This window comes from Rhododendron vialii, chromosome 2a (assembly GCF_030253575.1).
Source record: "Rhododendron vialii isolate Sample 1 chromosome 2a, ASM3025357v1".
Lineage (NCBI taxonomy): Eukaryota > Viridiplantae > Streptophyta > Magnoliopsida > Ericales > Ericaceae > Rhododendron > Rhododendron vialii.
The window spans coordinates 11,065,472-11,082,846 of NC_080558.1; the positions used below are offsets into that span (position 1 = coordinate 11,065,472).

The window sequence follows — 17,375 nt, forward strand, 5'->3', positions numbered from 1 at the left end:
TGAACAAGAGTAAACAAAAAATAATTAACCTAAATACTTTCCCGTCCTAAAAAGATTGTCTGCTCAGCAAAACGAAAACTTAAAAAAACCCATCTTTGTCGAGAAAAATTCAAAAAAGTTTTTTTTTTTTTTTTTACGAAGTAAAAGAACTTTTCAGTATTCGCTAACTAAATTGTATTAATTTTTAAGTTCTCATTTTTGTGTATAAGACAATTCTTTTGGGATGGAAGTACTATTAAATTACATCAAGAAAAAGAGAGGAAAGAAAAGAGGGATATAAATGCAAACCGTGATTTCGACGGGGACACAAGTGTCAATGCAAGGTTGGTAGTAAAGGTCAATGCAATGGGTGTCGAGTCGCTTCAAGCTAGCCTCACAAGTGGCGCGTACGTAGGTTGGATCACCACGCACCTCTGGATCACCGTGCACCTCCGCTCTTCGATTCTCGTATATTATCCCAAACTTTGTTGCCAATTCTACCCTCTCTCTCCACCCTCCCTTCACTGCCTGCACCTCAGTTGTATCAAATTTTGTTAGAGAAGTGGAGAGACAATCTGCAAAAAGAATCATGTTGCTTTAGGTGGAGATGCATGTATAGGAACAAAGCCAGAAATAGTACTTTGCGACCATGTGCTAAAATTATAGGAACAAAGCCACACTGGCACACTGGGCTCCTCTCTCACATTGTCAACGTCTCGCTCACTCCATGAATATATCGCCCGAAAAAATGAATTTATCGCGACTAAATCCATAACTCCGGCAATATCTCTCCTCATCAGTCAATATATCACGAAATAAAAAAAAACGATTTCCCGCAAAGATTTTCCCACATCTCGACTCGTACCGCGAACGCGCGGTAACCCTCCATCTCGGCTTCTTCCCTCTCCTCTCGGCTTCGCTTCCTTCATCTTAGCTTCAACTTGCGAGATCCTCTGAAAATCTCAGATGAATAATTGAGACGACTTGCGCGTGTCATCTAGTCTGCGGTGACGGCTGTTATTGCCGTCTTCTGGAGGTGCGTGAGCCATCCTCCAACATCCTTTCACAACCAAACTTCTACTTTTATTCATCTTTAACTGAAACACAAATTACATACGAGTACAAAACACACTCATCTCACACTCTCCTATTGGATCCATTTCTTTACTGAATTGGTCCACTCTCGATCAATTCCCCCATCTCTCTCTGTCTCTCACAAGCACGCACAATTGGCCTGCACCAATAATCCAGATTATATTCACCCTATTCTTCTTCCTCCTACCCTGTTCTTCTCACTCAACCTCTACACTTCCTCTCTTCATTCCCGTATTTTCCCCTTTTCAAACTCTCCACCCCTACTCTAAAGCCTCTATCTTTCCTCCTGTTTTGCTCTCTCTCCGACGAATATGGATGATCTTGAGATTTTGGATCTCGAGGAAAGGTCAGGCGAGATAGGAGAAGTGAGTAATCTATGTCTTGTTGGGAAAGTTCTCAGTCCCAAGATCATAAACAATATTGCCATCACCAATGTCTGTACAACAGCTTGGAAAACCAGATCTCCATTCTCTGTGACCCCTTGGAACAACGTGTTTTTGTTTCGATTCGAGGAAGCAAAAGATAGAGAGCTGGTTCTCATGGAGAGAGCTTGGTCGATCATGAATAGTTTGCTGGTTCTAAGGCCCGTGGAGCCAGGGGTAGCCATCCCTGAGACCTTGGTCGATCATGAATAATCTGTTGGTTTTAAGGCCCGTGGAGCCAGGGGTAGCCATCCCTGAGACCTTGGTCGATCATGAATAGTCTGCTGGTTCTAAAGCCTGCGGAGCCAGGGGTAGCCACCCTGACCATGATTTCTCTATATCTCCCTTTTAGGTTCAGATTCATAGGCTGCCAGTCGAAAAGATGAACAGAGCTAATGCATAAATTATCGGTAAGCATTTTCAAAAGCTCCCTGCTATTGAGACTAACGCTAATGGGATTATACTGGATAGAAGCTTCCTTCGGGTCAGGGTCAAGATTAATCTTGGACTACCCATTCCTAAAGGGTTCTGGCTCAGATTGAAATCTGTTCTTAAAAAGACCTCTGGATCTCATACAAATATGAGAAACTCTCGGACCTTTGTTTTGCTTGCGGCCGGTTTGGGCACGATAACAGGAGCTGCAGGTTTACTCCTAGAAATGAAGGCTTAAATTTTGGGTATGGACTTGAAATCAGAGCTCAGGGAGTTTGAAGATCCAACATTCCGATCTTCACTAGTGAATTTCACATGCTTTTTGCTCGTGAATCTTCACTAGGTTTCAAAACACAAGAAAACAACTCTTTCAAAATAATTGTGAACAACCAGTGAAATTCACTAGTTTTGAATAACTAAAGTTTTACTCACACATTTTATCGAACACTTCATATGCATAAACAAAGTGATCGAACATTCATCACAACTACAACACCTCCTTACCCCGATCTTACAACCTCCACACTACTGTGCAACAAACATGAAAATTCTCCCATAAAGAATGATATTTTGACTTTAATAATTGTTGGAATACTAGTATACTAGTATATTGTGTTTAGTCCGACATTGCTTTATTACACTGTGTAACAAACTATCTCTTTATATAAATAAATGATTATGTGTGAGGGTTTATTTAACACCCTACACATTTTTCGTCTCTAAACAACATGGTATCAGAGCGGGTTCTTAACCCCAATCTTAAACCGCTCTTGAAACCCTAAACCCACTATAGCCGGCAGCCACCCACCACCTTTGGCAACCCTAACCCACCACCTTCAAACTTCGACAGCCCTAAAATCAGTCTTCTAATCCCGAAACCCTAACCTACCACCTTCGAACCCACCCTTCAGTTCTAAATCAGTACCGAAACCCTCATCCACCACCTTCCCAACCCCGACAGCCCTCACCCAGCCCTCGTCGGCCACACCCACCCTTCGTCGATCACCGTTAGCCTTTCCTTCGTCTCCATCGACCTCCGGCGAGCCACCCACCATCCTCGCCCACCATCGCCGTTCTCTTGCTGGTTTTCAGAGACCTTTCCAGACCTACCCAGTCCTCGGCGACCCTCGCCGTCCCTTGTCCAGCCACCGGCGACCCTCGCCGGCCCCTCGCTTGCCTCTGGTGACTCCTCCAGCTGCTGTTCTCCTTCTCGTGATGCTTCTGCCGCTTACTTTTGACACTCTGGTATGAGTTTGCTGTTGGTATTCTACTGTATTCTTGTTTGTGGGATTATTCGACTGCCCTGCTTTATGTCTGGCTCTTTCGGACTCCTGGTCTATTCTCGGTCTTGTAATTTTTACTGTTCTTGTTCGCTGGTGATCGTGGGTTGTTGATGTTTATGGCTGTCTCTATGTTATTGGTCTAGTTTCTTGTTATTTGCTCCATCTTTTGCCTCCTTGGTATATTTGCAATGGGCTCCGGCACCGAATCTGTTACTAGTTCTCTATCTACAGGTAGTACTGTGACTTCCGCTGTTAGTCGTTCTTTTCAATCTCGTGAGAGGTTGTCTATTACCTCCACCTTGTTGAATGGTCGAAATTATGCTGCTTGGGCTAAGGCTGTTGAGGTCTATTATGTGGGGGAGTCAGAATACCATTACCTTACCGATGACCCTCCCGCGGCGACTGCCGCTTCATATGGTGCTTGGGTTCCTGCCGATGCTAAGATTCGGGTTGAATTGTGGAATAGTATGGAGAAAAATATTAAGAATACTCTGGTTTTCTTATCTACCGCTAAAAAGGTGTGGATGAAGGTTAAGGAGATGTTTTCTGGGGCTGAAAATCTCCGGCGGACTTATGCTCTTCATCAACAATTCTTTTCTCTTGACCTTGGCAGCTTATCCTTGAAGAAGTATTATGCCAAGTTCTGCGGCGTTTGTGAGGAGCTCAACACTTGTGAGCCCATTTCTTCAGATATTCAGGTTATGGAGCGTCAGCGTGAGCGATTACAGGTGGCCCATTTTCTATTTGGGTTACCTTTGTCGGCCTATGATTCTATCCGGTCTAATCTTTTGGGTGATAGAGATTTACCTTCTCTCAGTGAGGTGTTCAGTCGTGTCCGCTACGCCTCTGTTTCTGATCCCAGTGCTGTTGATTTGACCCTTGCTACCCGCTTGGCTTTGGTTAACACGGTTCCTCGTGGTGGTACTTCTTCTCGTGGTTTTGACCGTGGTGGTCGAGAATCAGGGGGAGGCAGTCGTGGTCCTCCTGGCCGTGGATTTAGTCATGATTCTGATAGCAGTGGTCCGGTGCAGTCTATTGGTAACCGTGATTCTGGTAGTAGTGCCCGTGGTCGTGATTCTGGTAATAATAGTCGTGCCCGTGGTCGTGGGCCTCGTTACTGCACCTATTGCCATGGTACTAATCATACTATTGAGTATTATTGGATCCTTCATGGCCACCCATCTGCTCATCAGGTTACCGTTTCTGAGGATGATGGCTCCGTGTTGTCTATCTTTATGCCCAGCCCCGTTCCACGTGTTGTTACTATTCCAGAGGATGAGTATCATTGCCTGATTTTCCAGCCGCCTTTTCATGTGCCCTCCTCCTCCACTGCTACATTTGCTCAGAAAGGCTCCACCTTTGCTGGCCTGGCCTCTAATAATTCATGGATTATTGATTCTGGTGCTACCGATCATATGACTGGCCATTCCATCCACCTCTCTGGTTCTCGTCCTCTTGTGAAGCCTCCTCGTGTCGCCTTGGCTGACGGTTCCTCTTCTGACATTGTTGGTTTGGGTTCTGTTATTTTACATTCTTCTCTTACCTTAGACTCTGTTTTACATGTTTATCGTTTTCCCCATAGTCTTCTGTCTGTTAGTAAACTTACCCAATCCTTAAATTGTTCAATTACATTCTTTCCTGGTTATTGTGTTTTTCAGGATCTCTAAACGGGGAAGAAGATTGGTGGCGGTGTTGAGCGTGGTGGTCTATACTACTTTGACACCGGCAAACCTTCTGCCTCAGTTGCTCTTCAGTCTTTCATATCTCCATATGAGCATCACTGCCGTCTTGGCCATCCCTCTCTTCAGACTCTCAAACAGTTAGTTCTGTCGTGTCGTCGTCTTCAGTCTTTGCCATGTGAGGTCTGTGAGTTCAGTAAACATTGTCATGTTTCTTTTCCACCTCAAGTCGAGAGTCGGGTGTCTCGTCCTTTTCATTTAGTTCACTCAGATATTTGGGGTCATGTGCGTGTTTCCTCACGTGGTGGTTTTCAGTATTTTGTTATTTTTGTGGATGACTATTCTCGGCTTACTTATGTTTATCTTATGAAAAATCGGTCAGACTTGTACTCCATTTTCAAATCTTTTTATATGGAAATCAAGACTCAATTTGATGTTTCTCTTCGTATCTTTCATTCTGATAATGCTGGTGAATATTTCTATAATGTTTTGCCTGCTTTTTTTGATGAGCATGGTATTCTTCATCAATCTTTGTGTTCTCGCACTCCCCAACAGAATGGGGTTGCCGAATGCAAGATACGCCATTTGACAGAGGTTGCTCGGGCACTTTTAATCCAGATGATGGTTCCCAAATACTTTTGGGGCGACGCTGTTCTTACTGCAGGATATCTCGTGAATCGTATGCCCTCTCGCGTTTTTGGGGGCCAGATTCCCTATAGTATTTTGCACCCTGGTTGTTCTTCATATTCGTTACCTCTTAAAAATTTTGGGTGCACGTGTTATGTTCATACCCTTGATCCCGGCCGCGATAAACTTGATCCACGTTCTATCAAGTGTGTCTTCCTGGGGTACTCTTGAACTCAAAAAGGTTATAAGTGTTATTCTTTCACTCTGCATCGCGAGTTTGTCTGTGATGATATTTGTCACGCCTTGAATTTTCAACATCAATAAATATTTCGCTTTTAATAAATGGGTCCTCGCATATCATTAATAATATCCCAAAAGAGTCCCCACCTGTTTAATTTTACAAACAAATCCCCAAATTTGAGGAAAATACAACATTGGCACTCCGGCCCAAATAAACTTAAAACAAGTACGAACAAGTTGTTAAGTTACAAACAATTTAGTCAAAAGGAAATACTTGAATGAATAGTTACAAATCCCTCTTTATCAAAAGAAATTCAATTACAAAGATGATTAAGTAACTCAATACGAATAGCTTCCAAAAGGTCCTTTACTTCCAAGAAAACAATGCATGCGAGCTATTAACCAGTATTTGAACCTGAAAAGAAAGATTAGGTTGAGCTACAAGCCCAGTAGGAAAATCTTTACCAGTTCTATGTGCAAACATGAAGACATGTGCAGAAAGATGAAAAACATAAAGGTATAACTCAATCGATAGATAGGAATCATTTCAAAGGGATGCCAATCATTCAGAACAACCATTTTAAGACTTGCCACTATCACCAATCAACCACACTGTTCATAAGACTCGAGCAACTCCACGGTTCGACACAACTCTTTATCACTAATCTCCACCATCGGTATTTCCACCCCTCGCGTTACCGTATAGCACTACAAGAGTCACCGTATTACCACCCCTGGCGTTACGGTATGCACCAACATCTAGGATCTCCGTATTACCACCCCATGCGTTACGAGACCATCTAAGTCTTCGTATTACCACCCCATGCGTTACGAGACTTCCTAAATCGACCACCGACCCAAACAACTATTTCCTCACTCAACATACAAGTTAAGGCTTTTCGAATCCATATCCATTCATAAAGTATGTCACGACATGCCAACAATATCACAATATACCACAAACGTTCACAACCAATCATTCATTCGCAAGTTGCATGTTATTGGCATTTTAACCAAGTAATCTATTATTCATTCCTTACTAACGGAAGGCCAACAAGTCAAAAATAACATCTACTAATCATAGAAAGTCATAATGACAAAACAAGGATCATAGGAGTAGCCAATGGACGTTGGGAGACCGACACACCCTCACTCTAACAGTCATAACTTTTCATGTACGTAGAATCTTTAGATGATTTTGGTGGCGATGAAAAGCTAACTTCAAGATCTTCGAATCAATATAAAATTTGCATGAATCCGACATCGGACGAGAAAGTTATGGCCGGTTGAAGTTGGGCTGAAACCCGGAAGACGAGCAGAAAATTCCAGAGAGGGGAGGGATCGATCCCCCCATCACCAGGGATCGATCCCTGGGCTTGCTGGACCAGAAATGAAATGGGGGATCGATCCCCCAAGTTTAGGGATCGATCCCTACGCGATTTCGGGCGATTTCTGCAGATTTTGACAGCTTTCTAAACGAACGAAAGGAGACGATCAAGGCTCGATTCTCACATCATATCAACATATAAACACATAAAAGAGGTAAAGAAGTCCCTACCTCGCGACGAACACCAAGATCTACGAGATTTGAGCAAGCCCTAGCCTTTTTGAACTTCGAAATCAAAGAAAACCCTTCTCCAAGCTTGACCCACGGATTTCCAAACTTAAGAACGCGAATGGAAGGCCGGAGGGTTGTTGATTCTTGAAGTTCTTGAGAGATTGAGTGGAGTCTGGAGTGAGAGAAAGAGAGAGAGAGAATCCGGTAGAGAGAGAGAGAGAACGGATGAGAGAGGGAGATTGGGAGATATTTTTATCTCCTACACACACACCCCATATATATACTCCCATATCTTTTTATCACACACACACTCCCTCATGTTTCCATTCTATTACTTCAATCCCCAATCTAATTAGCCATCAAATAAACCACTTTTTTTTTTCCAATTAGACATTTAATAAACATTCCAATAATTAATGATTTTTCGGGTCTCTACAATGTTACGTTTCATGAGTCGTTACCCTATTTTTCGACTTCCTCCCATGGGGATCAGTCTGAGTATATGCATATTTTGGTTCCTTCCGGGTGACCTCACCACCACCTTCTCCTCCCACCATCACCTCCGCCGGTTGCCCCACCACCACCTCCGCCGGCTGCTGAGTCTTCTCCTCCATTGTGAGATCCGAGTCCACCTCCTTTGGCCCCTCTTACTCCACATTCTCCTCCCATTGTTCTTCGTAAAGGTATTCGGACTTGCACTATCTCTCATCCTATTGCTAAATTTGTGTCTTATGATCATCTGTTCCCCACTCTTCGTGCTTTTACTGCCTCTATTTCCTTTGTCTTTGTTGCTAAAACTGTTTAGGAGGCCTTGTCTATTTTTGAGTGGCGGACAGCTATGGAGGAGGAGATCTCTGCGCTCCATGATAATGGGACTTGCGAGTTGGTTCCTCTACCCTTTGGGAAGTCAACTATGGGGTGCCGCTGGGTATTCATTGTGAAATATCATCCTGATGGGTCTGTTGAGCGTTATAAAGCTCGCCTTGTTGCGAAAGGCTACACCCAGACTTATGGTGTTGACTATGCTGAGACTTTTTCCTCGGTTGCGAAACTTGGTTCTGTCCGTCTTCTTATTTCTCTTGCGGCCAATTTTGGCTGGCCTTTATTCCAATTGGATGTCAAGAATGCTTTCTTACATGACGATCTTCTTGAGGAGGTTTATATGGAGCAACCACCTGGGTTTGTTGCTCAGGGGGAGCATTCTCAGGTATGCCGTCTTCGTAAAGCTCTTTATGGGCTTAAATAGTCTCACAGGGCCTGGTTTGGCAAGTTCAGTGATGTAGTTTTGAAATTTGGTATGAGTCAATGTCAGTCTGATCATTCTGTTTTTTCTCTCACATCTACTCAAGGCAAAATGTTATTGATTGTGTACGTCGATGATATTATTATTACGGGTGACGACCAGAAAGGTATTGATGCGTTGAAGGCCTTTCTACAGAGTCAATTTCATACTAAAGACTTGGGTAGATTGCGATACTTTTTAGGTATCGAGGTGGCACGATCTAGAGATGATATTAGTTTATCGCAGAGGAAATATGTGCTGGATATCTTAGATGAGACTGGTTTGTTGGGGGCAAAACCTGTCGATACCCCTATGGATCCCAATGTCAAACTATGCATTGATCAAGGGGAGGCACTATCTAGTCCTGATCAATATCGCCGTTTGGTTGGTAAATTGAATTATCTCACTATTACACGTCCTGATATTTAATTTGCATTGAGTATTGTGAGTCAGTTTATGTATGCTCCTCGTCTACCACATTGAGAGGCCGTTCTTAGAATTGTCAAGTATCTTAAGTCTCATCCTGGACGTGGTCTATTTTATAGAGCTAATGGTCATTTGCGTAATGAGGCCTTCACTGATTCTGATTGAGCAGGAGGCCCAACTGACAGGAGGTCAACCACTGGATATTGTGTTTTTCTTAGTGGCAATCTTGTTAATTGGAAGAGTAAGAAACAGACCGTGGTTGCACGACGATCTAGTGCCGAGGCAGAATATAGAGCCATGGCTCACACCACATGTGAGATTGTGTGGGTGCAATCTTTTCTTAAGGAGATAGGATTCAATGTGCAATTGCCTATGAATTTGTATTGTGATAACCAAGCTGCAATTCACATTGCATCCAACCCCGTATTTCATGAGCGGACTAAGCATATCGAAGTTGATTGTCATCTAGTGCAAGAGAAGTTGACTGATGGTGTTATAGCAACTCCCTTCGTGTCTACGAGTGCTCAATTGGCTGACATATTCACCAAGTCATTATTTAAGTCCCGGTTGGAGATGTTATATGACAAGTTAGGTTTGTGTGATATCTATTTCCCAGCTTGAGGGGGAGTGTTGGAATACTAGTATACTAGTATATTATGTTTAGTCCCACATTGCTTTATTACACTGTGTAACGAACTATCTCTTTATATAAATAAATGATTATGTGTGAGGGTTTATTTAACACCCTACACACTTTTCCTCTCTAAACAACAATAATAAGCCAATACTCCATCGATTCTAAAATTTTCTAATACCTCATACGGAGGCGAAAGGTGGAAGGAATGGGAACGAAATCTTGGATTACTTCTGGAACTCGGACTTCCCGTGAGGACCTCCCAAGCTCTAGTCAATCGCTGGCTCGCTGCAGCGGCGACGCACTCACTCCTCTTTTGAAGTCGGTTAGAGTTAGGCCGAGAAGAAAGGAGTAACGGGGGGAGGGTACGAAGATCAGAGATCGAAGAGGAAGTCTAGCCGACACGACGGAGCTAATCGCTGGCGAGTTTGTGATTTGTTCGAGACATCATCGCTCTTTGTACGACGGCCAGTGTTGGTGGCAAAGTGGGTTTCACTGATATTTGAGGGCGGGGTAATTTCGTTCTAATAATACTTGCTATACTTATGAGTCAATTTCCCCCCCCCCCCCCCCCCCCCCCCCCCCCCCTAACTAACACCCGTTAGCAATTTACCCCCTCTGACTATAAAACTCAACACTTAACCTCCTCTAACTATGTAAATCCTAAGTGCATGAGACGCCGTTAACGAAAAAGGTTCAATTCCCATATTGCCCTCAATTATCAATACACCATTGTAAAGAAAAAAGCAGTTTAAAAAAAAAAAAAAAACCCATCCAATCATATCTTTTCCGGATTAAAAAAAAAAAAGAATCTTCACTTTTCCTCCTACAACACAACCACCAAAATGACTTTTGGAAGCCCAAAAAAAAAACCAGTCACCGTACTTCACACTGCCACCAAAATGACTTTTGAAAGCTAAAAAAAAAAACAAGTCACCATGCTTCACACTGCACCAACCGCCGATTGACCTCCTTCCAGTCCACCACCACTGCTAATTCCCCTCGTATTTCCAACCACTATCTCCTCCTCCGCTGACCTCGCAGCAAGAATTGTTTCGCCGCCGCCACTATCTCATCATGTTCCCCGAAGTGGTCCAGTCCGGTCGAGACCCTCCAGATCCCGATGGCGCAGGATCTGACGGACGTCGACGAAGAAGAAGAGGAAGATGATCGGAGCTCCAGTTGCTGGACGAAGGTAGGCTTGGTTCGTGCTTTACATCCTTAAATCCAACCCAACATCACACTGTTTTGATGCTGCTTTCTCAGTACCATCCACGAGAACACCCCATCTTCATAACATCAGCAAGTGCTGCTTTCAAGTTTCAACAATTCATAAGAAAATCAGATGCTTTAAAAACAAACAAGCACAACACATAAATCCCAAATTTATCTTTGAGTGTACTATGAATTTTTAGTTTCTATCCGGTAGGAGTAGTATAATATTGAAGGGTTGTCTTATTCGGAATGGGGATTTTATGGTGCTGCCATTTTTAGTCAAAATTGGGGTTTGGGTATTGCTTCCTATGCTACCAACATTCGCGTCTCCTCCGGAATACAGACAAAACCTGTAAAAGTTGGTCCCTCCTTTCCTTTCACTTTCCGGTTGCTGAACGAGGGTAGGGTTGACGAGATTCCTGTACCGGTGCGGGGATATGTTCTTAGATCCGGCAGAGTTGCCATTGCAAGGCATTTTGATTTCCATGAGAGAGAGAGTAGCTGGGCTTGTGGAGAGAGAAAGGATAGGGCTTTCAATTTCCAACTGAGTAAGCTCCGATTTGGTCGATGGTGGTGCAGGGGAGGTGAGGTTATGTGGATGTGCAGGGATGGTAAGGCTTGGTTGGGCTTTGTTGTGTAGTTTGATTTGAATTTGGGGAGGAGACAACAAGAGGAGGGCATTAACGTCCATAATTTTTATTTGGGATGGCTTGTGACTTGCACATGACATTTCCATCCAATTCCTAACAGAATATAAACGGAATAAGGGTTTCCATTAGTTAGGGGGGTTAAGTGCCAAAAATAGTAGTTAGAGGAGGTAAAGTGTCTTTGAGCCATAGTTAAAGGGGGTTAACTGTAGTTTACCCTTTTTTTTTTATCGGCAAATATGAAATTTTATTAAAAATGGGAAAAGAAAAAGAGATCCAACAAAGAGTTGGAGCACACGTACACGTGAAACAGACAAAAGCCCAAATACCTAAGGGTCTACAGGAGATTACAAAATATAAACATTAGAGCCCAACCCAACACCCAAATAATACAATACAACCCAAACACCGAAATCCCGGCCCAACCCTAAACCGGCCCACCCAAATCCACCCCCAAATTATCAAAACGTCATTTTCCCGTATAATTGCCGTTTTTGGACCGGCCTATAAACCACCAATTTTTTTTTTTTGAATAGCGAAAATTTCTTTGGGCGGGCCATACCTGCCGGTCATGCCGAAACAGCCCAGGACCTGAGCCGATACTTCCAGGCCTTGAGCACTTATGAAAAGTGAGGTAAAAAATTCATTTTCCTAAACTCAGGTTTGAACTAACTTGATTTATTTTTGTATTTTGAGCTAGAAATATAAAAGAATATGAGTACAACTTAAAAGAAATTCAGAAATGACATTATACTGCAAAAATGTTGTTGGGTTTGAATCAGTTTTGTCTTTAGTGAAAATTTTAACTTTAGATCAAATTATTTTCTTTTTAAATTTCTCTCCTTGTTACAAATGATTAACTAAAAATAGAAATTGACACAAAACTAACAATCTGAAAAAAAAAAAGTCCAAATGGAGCCTAAGTTAGGGTGCCTTCCTCAAATCCGTGGGGTGTGGTAATCAACTAATCACACAAAAGTTGGGTGGGTTGGTGTTGAAGACTATCATTCGATTGGAATGGTGGTGATGCGAGAAAAGAGAAAAGCAGGTGGTGAGAGAGTTTTCGTGAATTTGTCGATTTCTTGGTATTTAGTATTCCATCCGTTTCATACTGTGAGTCCACCACGAAAAGTCGTGTCATTTTTTAAATCAACTACTTCCGTGTATATATAATTTTTTGAATTTGTTCACACAAAATTAAAGTACTAATCAAGATCTTTAATACGGTGTGAAAAAATTCAAGAAATTATACACGGAAATAGTTGATTTTTTGATTTGAAAAATGACAAGAGAGTGAAGTGGGACTCTCAATATGGAACGGAGGGAGTATAAGTAAACCAAGGGTAGTGTTTGTATAGGTGAATGCATTTCTCCCGATGTTAGGTACTTCCAAAAAAAAAAAAAAGTACTTCCATTTGGTCAGCTAATAGTTTACTAATAATGGACTCAAATGTTAGATAGTATGCTCCTTATCGTGATGCCCTTGTGTCGTGTGTCCTTTTAATCTTTTGATCATCTTCAAAGATTAATAAAAAAAATTATTGTTAAAAAAAAAAAAACAATATGAACTCCCATACAGTCACCAAGCAAGGAGGAGCAGCTTGATTTTATAATCACTAGCGGATGCCCGGTCGTGCCTAAAGACATGTCCAAACGAAATACAATCCAACTCAAATATAAGTAGTTTGCTCTACCCATCTGTTATACCTGTTCAATATTATAACCTACTCACACTCTGTTCAATATTATAACCTACTCACACCTGCCTCACTTTAAAAGGCTCATGCCTAGGTGTAGAGAGAATAAATAAATAAAAAGACAATAATTTACAGATTAATTATCAACCTTCTTATTGAAATAATATCAGCGTAAAATGGAAAAAATCAAAAGGTAATAAATTGGAAAGAAATTATATACTCCCTCCATCCCATTTTTATTGTTCATTTTCGTTTTTCGTGCCGTTCTTTCCACGCTTATATCTTCCAATTTACAATATTTTTCATAATTTTGAAAACTTTGTATTATAGATCTAATCGAGAACTATCAAACAAGATTCATATTGTATATTTTTAGAGATTCATATTGAAAGATATAAGCGTTGAAAAGACAACACGAAAAACAAAAATGAACAATAAAAATGGGACGGAGGGAGTATAATATTACCACAACAGCAGGTTAAAGTATAACTTAAGAGAACATTCTCTTAATCGGACGGCTACGATCTTAGCTTGAAGATGACCGACAGTTGTAGAGGTGCTCATAATTGTATATGTAGACAGAAACCGCTCTGTTTTATAATATAGAATTCTAACGACAATTTTATGTATCATAGCTATTGGAGCTGTTATTATACATTGGTCGGTGGGGGTGCTGAGCTGTATATCATAGCTATTGAAGCATTATTCTGAGTTGAATTTCTAGAGCAAATATAAAATACACACATATTGAACGAGTAGAGACAAAGGACGTTACATAGAAATTCAGATCATATGGCGTACCGAAGGTTTTTTTTTAATCTGATCGAACTTTGTGCAATCACATGGAAGTCATTTTTTTTATTTTTAGCCTGTACTGGATCACAAGTTACAAAAAGGAGAGATCACAATTCTATATAGACCCTGTTCCATATCAATTTGCTCGTCCTCTATCTGATCTTTTAACTCCCATTTACCTGATCAATCTCTTGTTGGAGAGAGAGAGAGAGAGAGATGGGCGACATTGATGTTGATATTTTGCAACTGTTATAGGAGTATATACTAGTAGGATAGCGGTTTGATTTGTTGGAGTAAAAGTAGGAGACTACTATATATGTTTTCAACTCATCAATGACAAATCAAACAAATTTTATATGCAAAATACTAAATTAAAACTACGGGCCCCTCATGTAAAAATAGGAGACTACTTTGGCAAGAGAAGTTTATGATCATCCTTTGACGTCACATACCTTTGAAATTCGTGCATGGGTTAATGTTTCTCAAGATTATGATAAGACCATGAAGAGGAATTTGTTGATTCGTATTTTGGAAGTAGCTTCCCAAAAAAAACGTGGAGATTACGAGAAGAGTAGTGAGGATACATTGGGAGAAGACACGCTCAAATGCTTGAAGGGTAAGAAATATCTCATTGTCATGGATGACATATGGGGCATTAAAGCATGGAATGATATCCAAAGATCACTCCCTAAGGAATGCAATGGCAGTAAAGTGTTGTTCACTAGTCGACTACTTGTTGAACCTAATAGCAACTGTGTCTCTCATTGCTTGGCTCCCTTACCAAAAAGTTGTAGTTGGGAGTTGTTACAAAAGAAGGTATTTGTTTCAAAAAAAGAAAAAGAAAATTAGTATGCGTAGTATATCTAGACACAATGATTTGAACATAATTGTATTTTTGTCATATGTTTTCTAGTTCTAATTTCTTTTTATTAAGAGTTTCTATTTTAAATATTTCGTATTATTGTCATATGAATTGTTAAACTCCTATTACTTGGTTGTTTTATGTAACAATTATAGATATCTAATATTGCACATATGAATTGAACAGTATTTGGGAAGAAATGTTGCCCACTGGAGTTGGTTGGCATCAGTGAGCATATAGCAGAAAAATGTGAAGGACTACCACTAGCGATTGTCGCAATAGCTGGCATTCTGACAGTGGAAGAGAAGACACTTGACATGTGGGAGGAAGTTTCCAGACATTTAAGTTCTATCATTGCCAAAAACCAAAACGGCTGCATGGAGATACTAGAACTTAGTTACAATCACCTGCCTCTTCATTTGAAAGCGTGTTTTGTTTACATTGGAGGATTCCCTGAAGATTATGAAATCCTCGTACGCAAGTTGATATGGTTATGGATTGCGGAGGGATTCATTCAACAAAGGGAAGGGGATAAAAGCTTGGAGGACATAGCAAAAGATTACTTAAGCAGTCTTATTGATAGAAGTCTCGTAATGGTAGCTAGGAAAAGGTCCTTTGGAGAACTTAAAGTATGCCGTATTCATGATCTTCTGCGTGAATTATGCTTGAAAAAAGCCGAAGAGAATGATTTCCTTGTGCGAATTTACGAGGATGATACTTTTTCACCTTCTGCTGCAAGTAAGCGTCGGCGCCTCTTCATTAGCAGCCAGATCTTTTGTGAGTCTTTCTTAAGGCCTTTTTCTCGAAACCTTCGTTCTCTTCTGTGCCTCTGCTTGCAAAACTCCTCTTCAGTATTTCGAAAAAATCTGTCATTCTTTGTTGAAGATGAAGACTTTAAACTTCTCACTCTTAGGGTGCTGTGTTTTCCCTCCGCTGCTTTCCATGGAAAAATAGAAAGAATGCATCATTTGAGATACTTGGCATTTCAGGTACCAGCTGACACATGGGACTGTTTATCGCCTTTTACCAGCTGCCTCTTGAACCTAGAAACCCTTACCTTTCAGTCGGATTCCTTGTTTGAGAAAACCATTCCGTTGCCTCTCGATATATTTAAGATGGTTAAGTTGAGGCATCTATATGCTAAAAAAGGGGTATTCAAATATCATCTTAGCTGATTTTATCATGACGTAGCTGTTGGAAGTGTTTTTGACCCTTCGTCCAAGTTGGATAGCCTCTAGACCTTGCATTCAATATGTCCTTGTGAGGAGTGCCGAAATTTCTTGGTAAGGACTCTCAATCTTAAGAAACTTGGATTTTATGGAGAACTAATATCCAATGATTTAGTTTTGATGCTCCCTGACCTAGAGTTCTTGAAATGCCTTGAGAAGCTCAGTTTTAACAACTGCCGCAATTGGATCGAGGCAACTAGTGTTCCGCCAGTGACGAAGTTTCCTCCGACTATTACGCATCTAACTTTGAAGAATATACGCTTAAATTGGAAGGAGCTATCAATCCTCCAAACCTTGCCGAGCCTTGAGGTTCTCAAATTATCAGACGGGGCCTGTAAGGGACAAATTTGGAACACAAGCGAACTTGAGGGGTTCTCTCAACTCAAGTACTTGAGGTTACAAGATCTGGACATCCGAGAATGGAATGCTTCTGAAGATCAATTTCCGAGACTTGAGGTCTTAGTGGTTAAACAATGCTTTTATCTGGAGCGGATCCCAATTGATTTTGCTAATCTAAACGAACTTCGCGAAATTGAGGTAAAGTGGAGCAGTCGCACTACGGAGGAATCGGCTAGAGAGATTCAGGAAGAGCAAAGAAATACAAGAGGAGATGAGATTGCATAAATCTCTTGGCTATATCTAATACTCCCTCCGTCCCTTTATTATAGTCCAGTATTTCATTTTGGGCTGTCCCTTAATAAGTGTCCATTTGGTAAAGTTAGTGGGTAAAAGTTGGTACATTGTCTATTTTGTCCCTAAAAGTAGATTCCATTTTGAAAAGTTAGTGAGTAAAAAGTGTAATGATGATGGGTAAGTAGGAAAAGTGGAGGAAAAAGTTAATGTGAAAGGTATAATGATGATGTTTTTTTAATAAGTTGGAGTTACGAAGTAGGACATTTAAAAAGGGACGGAGGGAGTACTTTTTAATCGGAACCAAGACAAAAACGACTATCATTCATTTTTGTTAGATGGTCAAGAGACAAAAATAATGATCCACATTATGTGTTGGCGATCTTTTATTCGTAAGGAGTACCACATGTGGCAATCCACTCCGGGAGTATTCAATAATTTGCTATCCACTATTCAGTGGAGTTTTTGGTTTTTCTTTTTTCCTTTTGTGAAACTTGTTGATCGATTTATGAACTTTTTGAGCAGAGTCGCGTTATTCATAAAATCCCATCTAGTAAGATTTTGCAGTGGTGTAGGGGGATGAGTCGGGTCAGAAAGTGGGGCGTCGCTGCCTCGGAGGTAGAGAAAAAGTATTAGGTGGTGC

General features: G+C 41.2%; 2 protein-coding genes and 1 pseudogene across 2 annotated transcripts; 1 reads left to right on the forward strand and 2 right to left on the reverse strand.

Moving 5' to 3' along the window:
* Positions 1-17,375, reverse strand: part of LOC131316274 (probable aldo-keto reductase 3) — a 40,288-nt pseudogene that overhangs the window by 2,845 nt on the left and 20,068 nt on the right.
* Positions 241-908, reverse strand: LOC131317126 (auxin-induced protein PCNT115-like). The gene is made up of 2 exons (XM_058346696.1): positions 845-908; positions 241-554 (listed from the first exon to the last, which is right to left on the reverse strand). Exons 1-2 carry the CDS (start codon positions 906-908, stop codon positions 241-243), a joined length of 378 nt encoding a protein of 125 aa, XP_058202679.1.
* LOC131317127 (putative late blight resistance protein homolog R1B-17) lies at positions 12,537-16,726 on the forward strand. Its single transcript, XM_058346698.1, has 4 exons — positions 12,537-12,632; positions 14,414-14,717; positions 15,060-16,024; positions 16,142-16,726. Exons 1-4 carry the CDS (start codon positions 12,537-12,539, stop codon positions 16,724-16,726), a joined length of 1,950 nt encoding a protein of 649 aa, XP_058202681.1.

Coding starts and splice junctions, on each gene's coding strand:
- LOC131317126 (XM_058346696.1), bottom strand. CDS start 908: ATGAAGGAAGCGAAGCCGAGAGGAGAGGGAAGAAGCCGAGATGGAGGG. Junction 555..844: donor AGGGTTACCGCGCGTTCGCG/GTACGAGTCGAG, acceptor TTCTTTTTGCAG/ATTGTCTCTCCACTTCTCTA.
- LOC131317127 (XM_058346698.1), top strand. CDS start 12,537: ATGGTGGTGATGCGAGAAAAGAGAAAAGCAGGTGGTGAGAGAGTTTTC. Junction 14,718..15,059: donor CCCTAAGGAATGCAATGGCA/GTAAAGTGTTGT, acceptor TGAATTGAACAG/TATTTGGGAAGAAATGTTGC. Junction 16,025..16,141: donor ATCTATATGCTAAAAAAGGG/GTATTCAAATAT, acceptor CCTTGTGAGGAG/TGCCGAAATTTCTTGGTAAG.